This window comes from Sardina pilchardus, chromosome 23, assembly GCF_963854185.1.
Source record: "Sardina pilchardus chromosome 23, fSarPil1.1, whole genome shotgun sequence".
In the NCBI taxonomy this organism is placed as follows: Eukaryota; Metazoa; Chordata; class Actinopteri; order Clupeiformes; family Clupeidae; genus Sardina; species Sardina pilchardus.
Window position 1 is genome coordinate 20,714,050 of NC_085016.1, and position 19,493 is coordinate 20,733,542.

Below are 19,493 nucleotides of genomic sequence, written 5' to 3' on the forward strand. Positions count from 1 at the left end.
CTAGGATGTAGGCTAAGATGTAACCTATACGAAAAGTTGACTTTTGTTGGGTACTTTATTTCATGATGTGATAATTAATATGCTTGGCACAATAATTTAACCCTCAAACAGTCAGACAAATCCTCTGGCTTCTGTTTGGCCTCTGTTTTGCTTTAGTTGCTTTTTCTAAGGCAGTCATGTTTAAATGGACACATCACACGTTAATTAAATTAATGTTGATATGCTCATTTGATTTAATGTTGTACAAGTATGAATAAATTCAGGGATGAATTCACGGTAGGTAAGATACTGTTGCAGAAGCGAGTGAGTGGCTGCTCTTGTACTTGAACAGCGAGTGAACGTTTGTCCTGACATCTTGTTTAACGTTTAAGAGGCCTGTCTAAGAGGTCATGAAGTCTTTATGTTTTGCTATGTTGCACGGTGATGCACGGGGCTAAGCGTTATCAAGAAAAGACCTACTCATTTATTGTTTCCTGACTTTATATGCCTTATAGCCTACTTACCAATGTGATGGCCGGAGGAATGATGGATAGGGGCTTGAACCATGACCCCAAACTCATTTGACAGTGTTACCGGTAGTTAAATATATGAGTAGCCTATTCATGAATGGAAATATTAAGATGTCATATGTTCACTACATGAGGATTAAATAATGAAAAATGCAGATCAAGGGATATATTTATGGAGTCATGTGACTATTGAAAGTCACGTGATGCTAATCCATAGGTACTAGGGGTAACACCTTAGTTAACAAGTTATAGGTATATGTTTAGATTTTCATTTATCAGTGACAATGTCAGCTTACTGATACAACATGCAATTTATTTGTTTATTTGAACAATTTCTGAGTATTATCTCTTGTCTGTTTACAATATTTGTTGAGTGAAGCTCTCTGATTTTCAGGCAGTGAAATCATTGTAATTGTTCTCTTTTTTGTGAAAGAGAATCTTGCTTTCAGTTTCCTCAGTTCCTAAACAACACATACCACACTGGATCAAGGTATACACCAGAGACTAAAATTGTCAACACGGATGTGTATTGCGCTTTTTATAAACAATCTTCTTCAGGTTGACCCCGCCAAAGAGTCTTTCAAACGTTGTTCTTAGAACCTTGTAAGGAAAGGCTCCATCAAGAACTCCTTAGACCAGCCTAACTCACTGCAGAGATGTGATGTTTATAGGCTCGAGGCCCTGACCAACATCAGTTTCCTCATGCAGTGAATATTCAATGTGGAATCTGAAGTTTGGAAAGACCCACAGTTTCTCCCCAGAGTGCTCCTTTCAGAATAAAAGTTTAGAATCAGGCAGCCATTCAGCACATGATGATCATGTCAAGTGACATGATGGAGAGACATGATGTTTGCAAGGCAGCCATGATTGGGCTAGTCAAGTCTCTCTCTACTTTGAGTTAATGATACAGCAGATATTAAGGTGTTTTTGAAGTGGAAATACATTCAGGCAGGTACAGTATAATGTAGGCCTGTATGACACTGTTGCTGCGGAAGAGTGAGTGGAAATCATGGCAAGTGATGCATGATGTTTGCAATGCAGCCTTGATCTGACCCCTCTCTCTCTCTCTCTCTCTCTCTCTCTCTCTCTCTCTCTCTCTCTTTCTCTCCTCTCCTCAGACTGCCCAGTGGATCTGTTCTTCGTCTTGGATACCTCTGAGAGTGTGGCACTCCGAGCCAAACCTCCAGAGTACTACATCAGCCAGATCCAGGAATGGACCAACAAGTTTATCGATGATCTCAATGAATTGTATGTATAGACAAACACTGTCTATGTCCTAAACACAGAGTTTGTTAATCCATGCCAATAACTCAGCCAATACAAGGTCATTGAATTCAACAAAGTATGAAATAGTTTAAACTCCTACAGTATACCTGTCCACAATGAACAAGAGCATATTTGTGATGGGATCTGGGGGGGAAAAAACACATCTCATGATGAAATCAAATGGTGAAATTGAACTAACTTATTGGTTAAATTTGACCTTCCATTTTCAATTCATGGCCTGCAGGCCTCATTGACCTGTGCTTAGGTCAAAGAGGGAAAGATTCTGTCTGTGTGTGTGTGTGTGTGTGTGTGTGTGTGTGTGTGTGTGTGTGAAATGTACACAAGCACACATACTAATGGCCGGTCATGTCATTTTTGACCAGGAACACCAAAGTTGTACAAAAGTTAAATACGACATACAAAATGTTGTGTATGTGTATTTTGTGTGTTCAGATGCCCTGTGTGAACAAAGTCACAGAGTCACATGAAGTCTGATTAAGTAGTTCACACCAGCACGGCGCTTATCGTCAAAGCGGTCAAATGACCGGGGCGCGGCGCTTCTAGGTATAAGTGGGTCAGAACGGCACGGCGCTTCTAGTGTTAAATAAATAATATGAAAACATTGGTGTTTAGTGTCCACAAAGATTAATAATTGTTTAGTAGATGACAAATACATATAATGTGATGTAATGTGAGAAATGCAGCATAATCATGATTTCTTTTATTGATATTGTGATTTTGGCTCTAGCTTTAAAAAGGCACAGCATTCAAGTGTCAAGCATTCAAGTGTCACCTCAGCCTCTTTCTCTCTTTCTCTTTTTCCCCTTTTATTGTGAAGTGTGACAGTAACAATGAATACCTACTGTAGCCTTTGTAGACCAACTCTTGATTAAGTTTATGGACTTTGCTGCCTGTTTTCGCCCCCAGCAACCAGGAATGTGACCGGACCCTGACGTGGAACGCAGGAGCGCTGCATTACAGTGACAGTGTGGAGCTGGTCAGAGAGCTCAGGGACATGCAGAGCGCCGGTGAGAAGACCAGCCTGAAGAACGCCATCAATGCCATCAAGTACATTGGCAAGGGAACCTACACAGACTGTGCCATCAAGAAGGGTATCGCTGAAGTGATGGTTAAGTAAGTATCACTTCAGATGCAGATGCACCCATGTACACGTATGCATGTACTCACACACACACACACACACACACACACACATACACACACACACACACACACACACACACACACACACACACACACACACACACACACACACACACACACACACACACACACACACACACACACACAAACAAAAGATGCATCTGCATGCCCATATTAATTGTTCATAGTTACATGATCTATACCATCCATACCATCCGACCCTAACTCGTCAACTCAACATCTTCTTAGAATACAGCTTTGAAATGTTTACACCCCATTTGTATTTGTCCTTTGGGCATTTTTAACCCAAATGACTAGTTTGAGTTGGGTAGTAATCAGCTCTCAGCATCCCACAATTAGCATTAGTAAATTCAAATTCTTTTATCAGAGGATAACCTCTTGAGATGGAGCATCTCGTTTTCGATTAGTACATACTGTAAGTTATCTCAACCTGAATTCCACCTACACATAACTAAATGCTGACTATCTTGAAGAGCTGTTTTCCCAAAACGCTATATCCACCATTTTAATCCATTTTCATAAATCATTTTTTCAATCAATCGTTGTTTTCCAAGTAATTTCAGTGAACTGTATTGGGTTGTGTTTAATTGATTTATCTTTACTCAATCAAAACAAAACAACTGCATTTTATATGGTATTAACTGAAATACACAATTAAATAACATGACTTATTAATATTCAAAAAAATGGATTCATAGCGTTTTGGAAAAGAGCTCTTCATATTTTCTGTTCTTCCCTCCCCAAACAGCGGTTCTTACTACCACGAAAATAAGTACATTGTGGTGGTGACTGACGGCCACCCGGAGACTGGTTATAAGGAGCCTTGCGGAGGCATCCAGGACGCAGCCCAAGAGGCCAAACAGCACGGCATCAAGGTCTTCGCCGTGGCCATCTCTCCCGATGAACAGGTAAGTGGAGAATGGATGCCTGGCCAACATGTGGCTAGGTAGGATAGTTAGAATAAGCCTACAGTAGTGACACCTGTTAGCGAAACACACCTGTGAACAAACAGCTTGAATTTTGCATATCTGATGGCTCCTTCAACTGTGGTATCTGGGCATTGTAATTATTCTGTTGTGTCGTGTTAGTGTGTGTTAGCATAAGCAGCACACCAAGTCTAGTCTTGGGCTGCTCAGTAGTTAGGCACAAACAAAAGAGCAAAGAGCAAAATAGTGTTTCCAGGAGTGAGGAAGGTTATTTCCCTCAGCTCACCCACACTTCCTGTCTCCAGATATGTGCTGATAGGCTTTAAGAGATTGAAGCGATGGCCAGTTGTGGAATATTGAGCTGTATACAAGCCATTCAATGGCAGATAAAACCAAGATGAAAGCACTCACACGTTGTAGCTTAATCAGTGGTATCCATGCTTACACTCTCTCTTTCTCTCACACACAAACTCTCTCTTTCTCTCTCTCTCTCTCTCTCTCTCTCTCTCTCTCTCTCTTTGTTTGTTTACAAAGGATGCCAGATTGTCGATTATTGCCACAGACAAAAACTACCGTCAGAACTTCACTGCTGCAAACAAGGAGCGTGACTTCAGTGGACGACAAGCTGCCATTAATACCATCATTGAGATCATCGTAAGTTACGACTCAGTACAACCGAAGCTATGTTTGTGTGTGTGTGTGTGTGTGTGTGTGTGTGTGTGTGTGTGGTGTGTGTGTGTGTGTGTGTGTGTGTGTGTGTGTGTGTGTGTGTGTGTGTGTGTGTGTGTGTGTGTGTGTGTGTGTGTGTGTGTGTCTGTGTGTGAGTGTGTGTCTGACGTCTGTCTGTTTGTTTGTCTGTCTGTCTGTCTGTCTGTCTGTCTGTCTGTCTGTCTGTCTGTCTGTTTGTCTGTCTGTCTGTGTGTGCGTGCGCATGTGTGTGTGTGTGTGTGTGTGTGTGTGTGTGCGTATGTGTGTGTGTGCGTGCGCGCGTGTGTGTGTGTGTGTGTGTGGGTTTGAGTGTGAGTGTGTGTGTGTGTGTGTGTGTGTGTGTGTGTGTGTGTGTATTACTATTTACCTGTCATTTAATTACTTATATGCTCATTTTTAGAATCATTTTTATAGATTAGATGAGGTTAGATTTTGTACATTGTTGTTTTGCGTAAGTATGAGAACACACCTCATGTGTCTAATGTGATCATAATGTATATACTTTCTCTCTTCTATTTCAGCGGAATGAGACAAAAGATGTGGTATGTGCTTTCTTTATCTGATATGATCTCCTTTCATTGTCATTGTTCATTACTGGTGTAACTATTATTGATGTAACAGTCAACATGTGTAACTGATATAAAAGTAACATACATTATGATAATGTATCTCTGACCTCTCTTTCTCTCTCTGCTCACAGTGCTGTTCCTTTGACTGCAATGTAAGTAAAATCTTTCATGCTTTCTCCAGTATTTGCATGCCTTTCTTATGAATAACATACAGTAACCTAGCTGGACAGAACTTAAGTCTGACAGTACTACAATAGTGTTGCCGTAATAAAATTGCGTAAATAATAAATTAGAACAAAACAGGAAGTAGAGAAACTAAGATGACTAACAATCATTTGGCATGTTGTCTAGTCGTGCAGTCAAAGACAAATTAAAACTGGCATTGATGCTCGCTCAGTCAAGTGTCCAGGTGGGATGGGCAGTGGCTACCACCAGTAGCACTAGCCTGTCCTAGCATTCTGAAATCTTGTATTCCACTAATCCTGTCCTTTTAATCCCTATTCCCTTCCTTGTAGGCTAAAGGTGGACCGAAGGGAGGAATTGGTGAGCCAGGATACAAGGTGAGCAGCGTATAACGTTATGCTTATGGCTATGGCTATTTGGCAGATGCCTTTGTCCAAAGCGAATGTTATATCTAAAACATTTAGATCAGTTGCTGTATTTAAGGCTATGTATGTGTATGAATGTAAGGGGTATGAAAAGCTAATCGGCAAATTATTTGAGCACCATTATTTTCTAAATACCATCTGTTTCTTCCTTTTTTGTCTGTTTATGTGTTTAGGGCGAAGCTGGAAGGCCAGGCATGCACGGAGAGAAGGGAGACATTGGCTCCCATGTGAGTATTGCAGCAGCACAGAACACTGGCCTAAAGGGCAAATGTACTTACTGTATAGGAGCACAGTCTAATGCACAGAGACACTGTATGTATGCAAGACATGTACTATACCCTACTATGCTATGCTATGCTATGCTAGGTTATGCTAGGTTATGCTATTCTTGTGAGCCATTGTGTCCTATGAAGGTGGATATACAAGAGTGATATGCACTTTAGTTTGGCAGGCTCTACACTTTGAAACTAGTACAGCTGTTGCCACGCCATGCCATCAGAATGAAGGAATGTCCACTCTGAAACAGTGTACAGTAGAGTGACGAGTACTCATTAGAGAGAGAGAGAGAGAGAGAGAGAGAGAGAGAGAGAGAGCATGTACACGCACAGGATGCCCATTCATAAACATTGGACTGTGACCAGCTATTCCATTAGGCGTTGTGACAGTGGAGAGCCAGTGAACCCATTATATAGAGTTCTCTGTTTACCTAACACAGACAAAATATATTAATTAGGTCAATCTGCTGTCTCCTGGACCAGGAGAGCTAACTTGTGACTCACTCTACATGTGATATCATATTCATCTTTCCAGCCACAGAATTCTCAAAAACATTTTTATTATAATATTTCAGTTGGTTGAAGGATTAAAATGCAACCAAGTTGACTAAAGGTATTTTTTTTGTTGACAGGGAAATACTGGTGATCCTGGACCTGTTGGTTACCAAGGAATGAAGGTATGTTTTACTTGTTGCTCAAATATGACAATACCTCTTATTTAAATTTGTTTGTCTCTTGTTGAAGTCATTCATCATTATTTTTCTCAATTCTTTCTTCACAGGGAGACAGAGGAGTGAGAGGCGACAAGGTATGATTAGGCATTGCTGGTTAACATTGACTTAATTAGCTCAATGATATCTTGCTTTATGAAAGCACAGGACCCTATTCACATCTCTTTTCTAACATCTAGGGAGAGAGGGGCCACAAAGGATTCAAGGTAACTATCTCTCCTCTTGAAATATCTACCCTTAAGATATCATCACTCAGATTCAACTGGAGCTAAAAATGTTTCTAAATTTCTCCTCCAGGGAGACAAAGGACAGCACGGTATCGATGGCGTTGATGGACGCAAGGTAAAGGAAAACAGCACTCACTCTTATGTTCAACTCATACTCAACTGCTCTTTTCACACATGTGACTCATACAGTATGTCCTCAAAATATGGTCACACTGGAGGCTCATCTCATCACCAAGGCAAGAGAGGCTGCAGTTCTAATCTCCAGCAGAGCAAGGCTACATTTAAACATTTAAAAATCTGATGACAACTGCCTGATTCTTAGAGAAATGTCCATCATTGGTACACATACAGGCTAAAAGTTCTGTGTGAGAAGCCTGCAGTTGTAAAGATTTGTTTGTCATGACCGAAATGGGTTTCTCACAGCTGAAGCAGAGTCTCAGAGTCCACAGTGTCTATGAAGACTGATTCAGCCTTTAAATGTATCTTCAGAGACAATACGCCTTTTGAGGGTTCTAGAATGGCCCTCTGACTCTCCAAGAATTCAGCCCTCACACTCAAACCTAAAATTGAGAAGTTTCACACACAGGAAGCGTCAGTGTTTTGCCAGTGAAGCGTTTTTCTGCTTCGCTGGCGTTAACACCTGCAGCCCTGTCCGTCCTGTGTTGATGAGCCTACTACTAGTGACCCTCTCCTTGACGAGAAGATGCTCTGCTGCCTTCTCACTGATCCATTGTGCTCATGTGGTCTGTGCCTCCTGTCGCCCACCCCCTCGCTGTACCCTGGCCTCGCTGTGTGTGTGGTCTGTTGAGTGGGTCCTGCTGTGGTATGGATGTGCTGTTTGTGTTCTCGCAGTGTATGTTTCTTATCTAGTTGTGCTGTTTATCACATCCTATAACATCTGCTAATGACCACACGCTGTCTTGTCACACAGGGGGTTTTAAGCTGCGGGGCAGTGGAACATGTGTGTTTTTATGTGTGTGACAGAGAGAGAGAGAGAGAGAGAGAGAGAGAGAGAGAGTGTGTGTGTGTGTGTGTGTGTGTGTGTGTTGAACATCATATAGGTCTTCTCAATTCACACTCTCCTTTCCAGCTGTTTTTGCTTGTTTGACCCAGATGTACGTGCCTAAGGCTGACTGACCTCCTCATGGTGTGTGTATGTGTGTGTGTACATATGAATCTGAGTGGGGCTGTGTGCTTGGTCAATATTCTATGTAACCTCTCAGCTCCCCACTCCAAACCGCAGCATTCTAGCTTTGTGTATGCGGGGGCCACCCATACCATTGTGCCCCCCCCCCACCCCCACCCCCCTTTGTGTATGTATATCTCTTGTGTGTTTATACACTGTCCCTTGTTCCTCCACAGGGTGAGCCAGGTTATCCAGGTCTTCCCGGCTGCAAAGGATCTCCTGGACCAGATGTAAGTGAGCATCCTCTAGAGCCTCTAGATCTCATCTGTCCAGGTGTTTGCTCTACTCCGTGTGTTTACGTGTAAACGCAGCAGCTCTGAGGAGCCGCGTGGCCCGGGCGGGGTGGAACAGCTGTTTCAGGACTCTTGCTGTCAACGGCTCCATCCTTTCAGCGTGGGGAGGGCCCTGTCTAGTCAGCCCCACCCCACCCCACCCCAACCCCCTCACCCCCCGCCCTAGGCCTCCTCATTTCCCTTCCCCTGCTTCTGTCATTCTGACGTCCACACAAAGAAAACTTGCAGCACCCTCAAAAAAAACAGTTTTCCTTTACAATATTAACCTTATGACATAGGGCATAGCTTTTAAGGTTGATGCTTTTAATACATCACGAAAGATTTTCATAGTCTAAATTCATCATTGACACGCTCACAGTGATAATCAAATCACCATTGTCATCATTCGTTGTTAAAGACAAGAAGACATTGTGGAAAGAATCCCACCTTTTGGCGTGGGTGTCATCTAGCATGATTTTCATACCTGTCTGTGAACCAGCTGTTAACATTCAAGGGCATTTTAAACTGGGCCTCAAGACCAGAGGTTTGCTTGGCATTGGCAGTCCCATCTTGCTACGGTAAACTAGTCATGGGCTAACTGATTGCTTTAAATATCTGCTCTTATTCCATTTACGGTGATCTGATTGGCTTACTCCTATCACCAGACTCACCAGGTATTCTTCTCTGAAACAAGTAGGTTAACCGTAAAGAAAAGCAATCCTACAAAAGATACTTATCATACATGCACGTCCAGGTGTTTTACCCCAAATATTATTGGCCAGAAAGTTTATTTGAGCATGACAAGCAAGCGGTCACAAAGCTGATTGGCTATCGTCCTGGATCCTCCCTCCCCCAAACAGTGCTGATTGGCCGAGGCACCCGTCCGCCCTCCCCTCTCTCAGACAAGCTCGTTCTCCTCCAGCTGCTTCCACTCAGCCTGCATCTGGAGTCCAGAGCAGAGGATGTTTGCCCCGGGAAACTGCCAAACATTTACCAAATATGACATGCAGAAATTCACAAAGGGTTCTCACTTTCTTGCTGAACACCCCCCTCTCTGCTACCCATTGTGAAAGTCTAAAATACTGTTTTCTACTGTTCCTTTCTTTATTTTGAGACACAATACAGCCTCTGTAGGGATTAGTGCTCATCTCATCGTTTATGTGTGGGGGTGAGGATCACTGCTCCATTTGTCATGTTTGAAAGGAAACGTTTTCTTCTTTCTCTCACAGGGTTTGCAGGGAGCGCCTGGTCCAAAAGGAGACCCTGGACCATATGGTGTGAAAGGAGGCAAAGTATGAACATGCTTATTAGAACTGTAGTGTCATTTATTTCAAGTTTTTAAGTTCCCATCATTGCAACAGTTCTTAAGTTTGACCAAAGACTGAGCCTTCCGTTTGTTTGCAGATGCTATAGATTTAATTGACTTTCGTGCCAGCTGATGAGGTATAGTGTCTGACATGTCTCTCATCTTTAGGGAGAGGCTGGAGGTGACGGTGGAGCTGGGCGTCCCGGGAACTACGGCGCCTCTGGACCAAAGGTAAATAGGACACCCTCAATGGTCGAGCGATCGAAATACAGTACACTCATCCGCCAATTAGTGATGTGAAGACCCCGTCTGGGGCCAATCAGTCGAAGTGGTTTACCATCCATCAGACGGCTGTTTACACATAGCTCTGTGATGTCGAGAGGACGGACTCACAGATGGTAGTGTTTAGCAGTTAGCATTGATGAGGTTTGGGACGGGGTAATGGGGGAATGGGGGAATGGGGGATAATATACAGTTGCTGCTTCCGCGCATCCATGTCTCGCCACAAGGCCCGTGGTTTGTTTTGTCTCACGTGTCTCACTCTGGTTCCCTTGTGCAGGGAGACAGGGGACCACCAGGAGCAAACGGAGACAAGGGAGAGAGAGGCGATGATGTGAGTATTTCACGGCCCCTACAGCACGTGTTTATGTTCAGGTTTCTCTGGAGGCCCGTGTGTTTTGGGAGCTCTGTGTATCCTGTGAGTAAGACGTACAGTACGCAAGGCCAAGGCCAAGGCCAAGTGAAAGCCCCTTTGGGAGGATAAACTTCTTGGGGTTTGGAGAATGTAATTGTGTGTGTGTGTGTGTGTGTGTGTGTGTGTGTGTGTGTGTGTGTGTGTGTTTGGTGTATGGTCTTCCTCGCCTCTCACAGGAAGGGAATTTGGTCAAAATTCTGTTTTAACAGCTCGTTTCTTTTTTTTAAGGGCACACCAGGAAAAGATGGACCAGTAGGAGCCCAAGTAAGCTTTACGTTTACATCTTCAACACAGCAGAGTTATGAAATGATTTAAATTCCTCAAAGCTCAGAAGTGTGCCATTAAAAGTCATGTTAGTCACAATCTGCACACATCATCTGTAAAAAGGCGATGACCTTGACCTTTTGATGACCTTGAGACTGTTTCACTACAGGGAGGTCCAGGAGAGAAGGGCGAACAAGGATCCCGAGGAAACCGCGGGCCGAGGGGAGATCCTGTAAGTCTTCAACCTGAAATCTTCCTGTGTATTAGCCGCATTGTGCATAAGCCGCAGGACTGTGTTTTATGCAAGTTCATATAAGAAATCATATCAAATCAAAATCATAAGGTAAAAATCATATTAATAGAAAATTAACTGCCCCCGTGTATTAACCTCATAGCTGAAGACATTTTGCAAAATCAATGTACAGTATAAGCCGCGGCTAATAGTCGGGAAATTACATTAGGTCAGCTCACAGGTCTAGGGGTGTCGGACTTGTCGAGTAAAAGACCCAGAGTATGAGATCATGATACCACTGGTCACTCACAAACACTTGCAACTCTGGCAACTTAATACGTAACTACTACATTCCCTGTGTGTGATTATTCAACAGTGACGTTCAGTCAAACAATGCAGTCACTCCATTGTTAATATTGAATTGACATTAAAATTCCATTTATTTGGAAATAGAGAGAAGGTAGGTTTATAACGACACATTCAACCATTATTAAGTGAGACAAATGGGGTAAATGGAATAGATTGAATGTTGAGATTAATATCACTGCCAAATGACAGCCGTGGAGATAAATCATACCAACCCCACTCTCTCTTGTGTCCCATTGCCTCAGTATTCCTGAGTGTGTCAAACCAGGTTTAATGCTTTGCCTTGGCCAATGTTTTAACCCTTTCACTCCTGCAGGGTGACCCTGGGCCTCGTGGGCAGAACGGACGTGAGGGATCATCTGGGCCAAACGGCGATCCGGTAAGAACCGAATCACCAACCTCTCCTCTGTTGATCTGACTGGAGAAACTTAAGCTTTCCTACAGTTGCCTCATGTTGCGTATAGCTCTTCACTCTGTGTTATAAAATGAGCTTGTAGCTGTAAGCATACATGTATGCTTAGCCACTTTTTTACCAGAGCCTGTGTTTTCCACTGTCCACCAGTGTTTTTTTTACATATATATTTATTGGCTGAGAGTTCAGTTTCTTCTATCAGGCAAAGGAATCCTTTAAAACTCTCGAGGTCAGGTCAGGTTAAAAAGATTAAAAAATTACATTTGTGGATGACAGACTCCTTTCTGCTAAGTCACAAATGACGTGTGAAGGTCAGGTTTGACCTCCAACGAAAGGCATCCCTGAGACCCCTGACCCCTAACTGGAAAGGTCAGAAAGCTCTTTTGGCAAGGTCACAAGGCAGGGAAAGAACAAAGCGGTGCCTTCCAGATAAGAAATTAGACTCATCTCTTTGGGATTTGGGGGCAGGACAGAAGAAGACTGAAGATTTATGGGCCCTCTCAACAGGCCAGAAGGACCCCAGATGGGCTGCATTACAAGGGCTCCAGAGACTGGTCACACAATGAAACCCAGGGGCTAACCCTGTCCCTCTGAAATAAGACAGGGATCAAGTTATGATATTGTCAACTGTTTACTGGTCAGAGGCCTGGCTAGTTTATGCAGCCCTGTAGCCTACACTGTGGCACAAAATGAAAGCTGGCCCTCTCTTCTCAACATAAGGGGTTAGGATAGAGATGTTTACAGCCTATACGCCAATCTGGATGTTCAGGCAAAGGCCATGAAGCAGAGGGCTTTCAAAGTCAAATGAAAGTGTTGAAAGGTGTAATCGTTAATCCTCTTATTCAAGAATTCAAGAAACATTGTGCCGTCAGTGGAATGACTTTTAGTATTTTCCGCCACCGTTGGTGACACTATGTTGAGTAGGCCTACACATGAATTGAAACCAAGGCTCGTCAATTGGGTGGTGCTACCTCAGTGACCCACTTCTGTGATCCAGAATTAACATCGCTCTAGCAAGTCTAGCTTCTCTGAAGGTGTGGTGGCATTGAAGCCAAGAATAGGTCTAAATATAAGCAAAGGGGACAACCATTACACTGTCCAGCCACTGAAAGTATCCAGCTGAGCTATGACTAATCCTCCCATCGTCCCCTCTTGACAAGCCGTTGCTCTAGAGGCTATGCTGTGTGTCTCTCAGACAACAAGGGCCAGATTTGCTTAAGTGTAAGGTGATTTAGCGCGGTGAGTCAGCCTGGATTGTGTGGGCTGTTCTACCTCATAAGGCAGCTGATGTACCAGTCTACCGGAGACCTTTCTCCACAGCTGCATGGTGCACTGCGTAGTGTTATGTGATCTTTACAAGTAAGGTTTGGCCCACCACCACATGTTTGGTCTCATAGAGCAGCTATTCGTGTGTGTGTGTGTGTTGCTCTCTGTCGTAGCTTTTTGTGGAATTGGTCTTTGGGATGTAGCCAGAGCAGCTTCTGACAGTGAGAGAGAGTCTTTTTTCTTAAATTCCTTTTTCTTTTTCTTTTTTTTTTTTTTGTTATTGGCAAGAATTTTTTTCCAGTAGGAGTGGGCGTATGACTTGCCCCGCTTCCCAAAGAAATGGAAATATGGAGAAGTCCGTTAATGCGTTAGAAAGGCTAATGTTCTTTCCAAACCTCCATTTTGCTTATGCAATTCTTCCATGTTTCAGATGTCCCTGCTGGTTAAGAGAAGGCATAAAAATGAAAATAAACATCATATTTGCCGCCTTCTGAGTCACCACCTCTCAGCAGAGTTTCTATTCAGAGCCCCTGACTCAAGGCTGGAAAAGGGGAGGAAAGATTAATTAACCATAGTATCGGTTTTGTTTCCCTTAAATGTTTTTTTTAACTTTGGGTTTTTAATTAGGCTTGAATGGGTAGCAGTGTTCCCCTTTCCCTTTCGTAATTCTCTGAAGTCATACAAACATTCTCAGGAATTTGAAGGCGATTAGATATCTACCCTTTTGGATAAAGAAAAAACAAAACTGGACTGTACTCTCATGAAACGTTCCCGTCACTAAGAAATGTTGTGAGCACACACACCACATGACTGATACACATTTTCAGATACGCTCTTTAAGTTTAATTCTAACTGTGTTGTTTCATGTGTAGGGTGAGTCTGGTCGTGCAGGGTTGCCCGGTTACCGTGGAGACGAGGGACCATCAGGACCAGAGGTGAGGATGTGTATATGAGCCTGCATACTGTCCGCTGTGATTTACAACATGTTGAGATAAACACTGACAGGCCGCCTCCCTGCCGGATTACTCGAGCTATAAACTACACTTCCCATCTATCCTCCTCTCACTTTTAGGGACCGAAAGGGCCCAGAGGCATCAAAGGATCGCCGGGAGACAGAGGCCTTATGGGAGAGAGGGTAAGTTGATCCCAATAACTGTCTCTCCCATGTCCAGATCTTACTTTGCAGCTCCTTATCCCAGGACTGGGAGGTTTGTGCAAAAAGCGGCAGTGAGACGTCGGATTGTTTACTCTGTCACTATTACGAGAGAGACTGTAAATGCATTAATGTTATGAACTTGACTGTAAATGCCAAACAGAAGGGATATTAAGTATACTACATAAAGTGGATTAATACTGTTTCCCCGTCTTCAGGGAGAAGATGGTGTCCCTGGCAATGGAACGGCTGGATGTCATGGATTCCAGGTAGATATCAGAACCTTTGCTGGTTTGCTGGATACATTGGGTTTTTTTGTCAATTTTAGAGAGGTGTTGAATATTAATCATTCTTTCTTCTTTCTGTCTTTAGGGACATCCAGGGACAAGAGGCGATACAGGAGAGCCTGTATGTAGACACTTGTGCCTTTTTGTTAGATTTGTGGGGTTATTGTAGTAAAGTGAACAACAATTTGTTAGTTTGAATTTGAATTGAGGTTTGATTGAACACCAATGTAAACAAAGTTGTGTCTGATGCTAAAATTAATCTACATCATCTGAACATGTGGGGATTTTAAGCAGTCAGGTTCAGCCAGGAAACTCTGGCTTCAGTACATTGGCTCCCCCTTAGAGGCCTAGTTGGAAGTGAAGCAGTCATTACCATACACGCCTCTGCTGCAGTGTTTACAACTGATAAACAACAAGTCTGTTTATATAGCTGCAACAGCTAGCTTGAAGAACTTTCACACTTTCACTCTAGAACCCTAGAACCACCTGCAATGTAGAACTAATTCAAGCACACAAGAGTTGAGTGGAGTGGAGTGGAGTCTTCGCCCTCATCATAACTATAATACAGTACACTCCCCAACGAGCTGTCAGGGATTAAATAAAGTTATGAAGCGGTTTGTTTGGGTTACAAATATAGTCATACAAGTTCTATTTAGATTCCTAGTAAACTAATGAGTCATATGATTCATGCATGCTGGTTGATCCATGAGTGTTTTAATGCAAAGATAAGAGTCGTGCTACTCTGGTAGCAGCTGTTAGCAGTTGTGCTGTGATCTTATATGAATTTATGATGGGCGTGCTGGCTTAACCTCAAAGAGTGCAAACTCATCTAAGCCACAGCTAGGCGGGTGGAGATGATGGTGAGTGTGTTCTGTGGCTGGGAAGCCCCTCTCATCCTCGATTGCTTCTCTCTCTCTGTCTCTCTCTCTCTCTCTCTCTCTCTCTCCAGGGAGTCATCGGCACCCCCGGGCCCAAGGGAGACGATGGAGAGCCTGGAGACCCAGGCGCTGATGTGAGTCTGTTTGGAAGTTCATGGAAATTTTGGAGGTTGATTGTGACTCATCTGCGCCTACTCCATCAGTCTCTTGCTTTCTCTCTCTCCCCCACTCTCTGTCTGTTTCTCTCTCTCTCCCCCTCTCTCTTCCTTTCACTCCCATTTCACTCCCATTCATTCCCCCACTCGCTGTTTGCCCTCTCTCTCTCTCTCTCTCTCTCTCTGTCTCTCTCTTTGTCTCTCTCTCACCTCTACCTTTCACTGCCTCTCACTCCCTGATTTTTTATCTCTTGTCGGCCTTGCTTATTGCGGTCTCCTCCTCCCCTTCTCTCTCACTCTCTCTCTCTCTCTCTCTCTCTCTCTCTCTCTCTCTCTCTCTCTCTCTCTCTCTCTCTTTCTCCCCCACTCAGTCCTCTGAAATGAAGCCTTATCGGGCCTGTTGTTGGCCTACAGTTCTGTTTCCCATCCCAAAAGCGTTCATGCAAATGAGCAGCAACACCGCATAGAGCAGGTCAGACATGTTTCCTCAACAGCTCTGCTCTCGTGTGAAGATGGCGGCTCGAGCGGTGAACACAAGCAGCTGTGTGTATTCCGTTGCCATGGACGCAAGGAAGTTGGGGTCATAGTGTATGCAAGGCATTCTTTTATGGCTCCATTATTTGTAGGATTTATAGGACTTTCAAAGCAACCAGAAGGGTCTTTTGACTAAATGAGGGTGGTAGAATGATGCAGGCATAATTGCCTTAGTCCTTGTTTCTACAGTAGTTTGACTACTTTTGTACTTCGTTATTGCCGTTCATCTGAGAAAGGAGAAAATATGAACTTGAAACGCGACATGTACTGTAGATCATTTCATTTAGACTCCGTCTTCACAGAGATGTCTTTGTGCTCTCCCATAATGGGAGCAGTTTAAGGATCCATCTTTGCCAAGAATTTCCGATTTTAAGGGCCAAAATGTTCAGCTGGTCCAGCACCGGTAATAATTCCCACCCGGTTCATATCCGGCATGCTTCACAAGATTGAAAACAACACCAGTAGCGCTTCATGGATGTGTGGCTTTCTCTTTGCTGTGCTCACTTTAGATTGCAAGTGAGGAGTCCACAATATGGCAGACTAAATTGAATAACAAACAAAAAAACTCTCATCAAGTACATGTAGACCGTCTAGAAAACCTGTGCCGTGTGACTTGCTGACCTTGTGGTTTGGCAAGCCACTTCGGGGAGCCCAGATAGTGGACATTAGTGTGGAGGTTTTGTGAAACGTGCTGTTTTGTTTTTGTTAATCTTAAGAGGAAGGGAGGAACCCTCTCAATTAGGTTTGCAAACAAATATGTAAACAGCACAGGATCGTGTTTGTCTGTCTCATCTATCTGTTTATAGTGTGGTGACCCAAAAAAAACCCTGAATAGCTCAAGGAAGCAAACAGAGATAGACTATCTTTTAGTGAATTAGGGGGTACAAAACATTCTGACTCCGTTCTTGAAAAACCTGATCATCTTTCTTGTTTAGAGAGGCTTGTTCTCACAAATTATTAATGTTGCCGTTTAGTTGAACGTCTGCCAATTGCATTCAACTTCTCGTAGTGTTTCAGCATAACCTGCACCCTTAGAGTTACTGCAGATGTTGAGGTGATGTGTGGTCCAATGTTTTTTATGCTTTTCACTGTTAGGGTTCTTAGAGCAAATAAAGCGTTTCCAAGTGGCTTTGCTCCAAACCAACCAGACAATCTGTTTATGTTGCGGGCTAACATGTATGTGCTGTGGGTGAAATGTTGTAAGTGACTTAATGTCTGCAGGGTGTTTTGTAGGCTTCCTTAAAAACATGACGTTTTGTATAAATGGAGTCGCTTGTGTTAAATGGCGCTTTTGGAGTTGTGCAGCATATCAACAATAGGACGAAAGTTTTAACTTTACATTCAGATAAGGTCAATTGAATGTTGATGGCCACAAACCCTTAAAAAGAAAATTGTTAATGTGAGAAGCTTCAAGAGCAAGCAGCTGACATTGGTACATCTTGTATTCCAAACCATCACATCTGTCGAAATGTACCTATTGACCTTTTAGGGCCTATGTTGAAGGTATAGGTATAATATGTCAGATTAAATAGTTAATTGTTTCATTCTCTTCAAAAATGCAAAATATTTTCCACCAAAAAAATAGTAATGACCATAAAACAATTGATGGCCATCAGTTGAGAAATGTCTAAGTTAGAGTACTTTTTAGTTTAAGGTAACTGTAACTTCCCATTGGCTTGCATTGATTGGCTAGTCAGTTTTGCTCTGACTTATACGGTGGATGCATTGTATGGATGCAATGTATCTCACGTGTTCACTTTCGGATTCAGCTGAATCTTCAGCTTTGTCATTCGGTTTCGGATTCGGCCAAATCTTTAAAAATGGATTTGGTATTTGGCAGAACCTTAAAAATCAGGATTCAGTGCATTCCTCGTTATCCTCGTATTCCACTGCCAAAATACCAGTGATGTCATATCCTGTTAATGGTAACCTTGTTTTTATGATGTCACAGTCCTTAAGCTCCAGGATCCTTTCAAAGTGTTAAAGTGACCCAGACAGGAACCCAACCTGCTAGCCCATAACAAGCCTTTCAAGAGGGGTGTTCCGTGTTACAGCATCAAGTTGAGCTTTTGATCATTTATATATTACAGATGTAGTGATATGTGATTAGGTAACACGGTACATGTTTCTCTTAGGCAAACAGTCTCTTTTAGCCAGCATTTTCAATCAGACGAATAGCCTACAACACTATCGCTGACAAGGTCAGCTGGGAGTCATTCTGGGGACATTTCTGTCACCCAGCCGGCTACAATGCTCATTCGAGATTAGCCTCACTTGACGTGTTCCAAAGAAAACACCCAAAGTGCTTACTTATTGCCCTGTGGTGGCTTTGCGATGTTTGATGTTTCTTTTTTTTTATCCTTTCTGCATCCTGTTGTTGTTCTGCATCACGAGCACTCTTCGATTTCCGTTAAAAATAGACAGACGTGAGGCCTTTTCTGCATACGAGTGGCCTTTGTTTGCTTACACGCTTATCACCCCACATCTGCGTCACTCAAGGCGAGGCCATGTGGACAGTGTTGCTTTCGACATGGGGGAAAAGTAGAAACATGTGAGTGCGCATAGATCTAAAGAGTTTTTTTTCCCCAGACGTTTCAAAGTCAGAGCACAGAAGGTTTGCAAATGGCAAATCCAAAAGTAAAAAACGAAATAATCAAAGTGCATTGAAAAGAAAAATGAGGTCCATTTGCAGTCGCAAAGCTCCATTTCATGTCTCGTGAGTAACCCCGATTTACAGTAATGAGCCGTGCTCTGGCCCTGATCATTTCTCATTATGTAGGATCATAAATTGTTCTGGACCTTGTTCTCTGTCAGTTTGGTTGTGGCTTTCTGTTCGAGTGTCTCCCAAACTGTACATTTTCACTCTTGAAGGAAACACTCTGAACAGTTTGGAAAACACATAGGGAGCATGGAAAAGAATTTTTTTTTTTTCTCTCTGCAGATGCTTAATTGGGAAACAATAGGTTGTAAATCTAGTTTGTTTTTACAGTTGCGTGTTAAAAGCCCCATATTCTCTTTAATTGGGTATTCAGGTGGCAGTGTTACTTTCGATCTCTTAACCCATCGAACTTCCTTTCCACCCCTCACTGCCACACACACACACACACACACACACACACACACACACTCACACACTTCAACCCGACTGACCATAGACGGTTATTCTCCCATGTACTTGGCTCGTGCGGTAAAGATTAAGAATTGTGTCCACCTCATTATTGGTGAAGCATGAACAATCAAAATGGCTGCCTCTGGGGCCCGTTCAAACAAACATGCTAATGGAAAGTGTCGGCCACTAAAGCTAAGAACACAATCAGCCGGAGCTGGCTTTGGTCCCTCCGTCATGTCATGTGTGTATGCCAGGCTGCTGCACATGGTCCTTGTCTTCGTCTCAGGGGTCCTTGTCTGCCTCGGGGGTTAGAAACATCACCCGCTTGGCTCTTTTTTTTTGGTGAATTTGTTTCAAACATTTTCAGCAAAAGTG

General features: G+C 43.1%; 1 protein-coding gene across 1 annotated transcript in view; it reads left to right on the forward strand.

The window, feature by feature from the left end:
* Window positions 1-19,493, forward strand: part of col6a1 (collagen, type VI, alpha 1) — a 29,270-nt gene that overhangs the window by 330 nt on the left and 9,447 nt on the right. Inside the window, exons 2-25 of the mRNA XM_062527527.1 lie at window positions 1,628-1,757; window positions 2,703-2,909; window positions 3,709-3,868; window positions 4,421-4,540; window positions 5,116-5,136; window positions 5,295-5,315; window positions 5,679-5,723; window positions 5,945-5,998; window positions 6,679-6,723; window positions 6,828-6,854; window positions 6,957-6,983; window positions 7,075-7,119; window positions 8,367-8,420; window positions 9,692-9,754; window positions 9,937-9,999; window positions 10,328-10,381; window positions 10,691-10,726; window positions 10,896-10,958; window positions 11,641-11,703; window positions 13,875-13,937; window positions 14,075-14,137; window positions 14,374-14,424; window positions 14,528-14,563; window positions 15,392-15,454. Coding sequence (XP_062383511.1) covers window positions 1,628-1,757; window positions 2,703-2,909; window positions 3,709-3,868; window positions 4,421-4,540; window positions 5,116-5,136; window positions 5,295-5,315; window positions 5,679-5,723; window positions 5,945-5,998; window positions 6,679-6,723; window positions 6,828-6,854; window positions 6,957-6,983; window positions 7,075-7,119; window positions 8,367-8,420; window positions 9,692-9,754; window positions 9,937-9,999; window positions 10,328-10,381; window positions 10,691-10,726; window positions 10,896-10,958; window positions 11,641-11,703; window positions 13,875-13,937; window positions 14,075-14,137; window positions 14,374-14,424; window positions 14,528-14,563; window positions 15,392-15,454 — 1,574 coding nt within the window. The remainder of the gene's footprint in view (window positions 1-1,627; window positions 1,758-2,702; window positions 2,910-3,708; window positions 3,869-4,420; window positions 4,541-5,115; window positions 5,137-5,294; window positions 5,316-5,678; window positions 5,724-5,944; window positions 5,999-6,678; window positions 6,724-6,827; window positions 6,855-6,956; window positions 6,984-7,074; window positions 7,120-8,366; window positions 8,421-9,691; window positions 9,755-9,936; window positions 10,000-10,327; window positions 10,382-10,690; window positions 10,727-10,895; window positions 10,959-11,640; window positions 11,704-13,874; window positions 13,938-14,074; window positions 14,138-14,373; window positions 14,425-14,527; window positions 14,564-15,391; window positions 15,455-19,493) is intronic.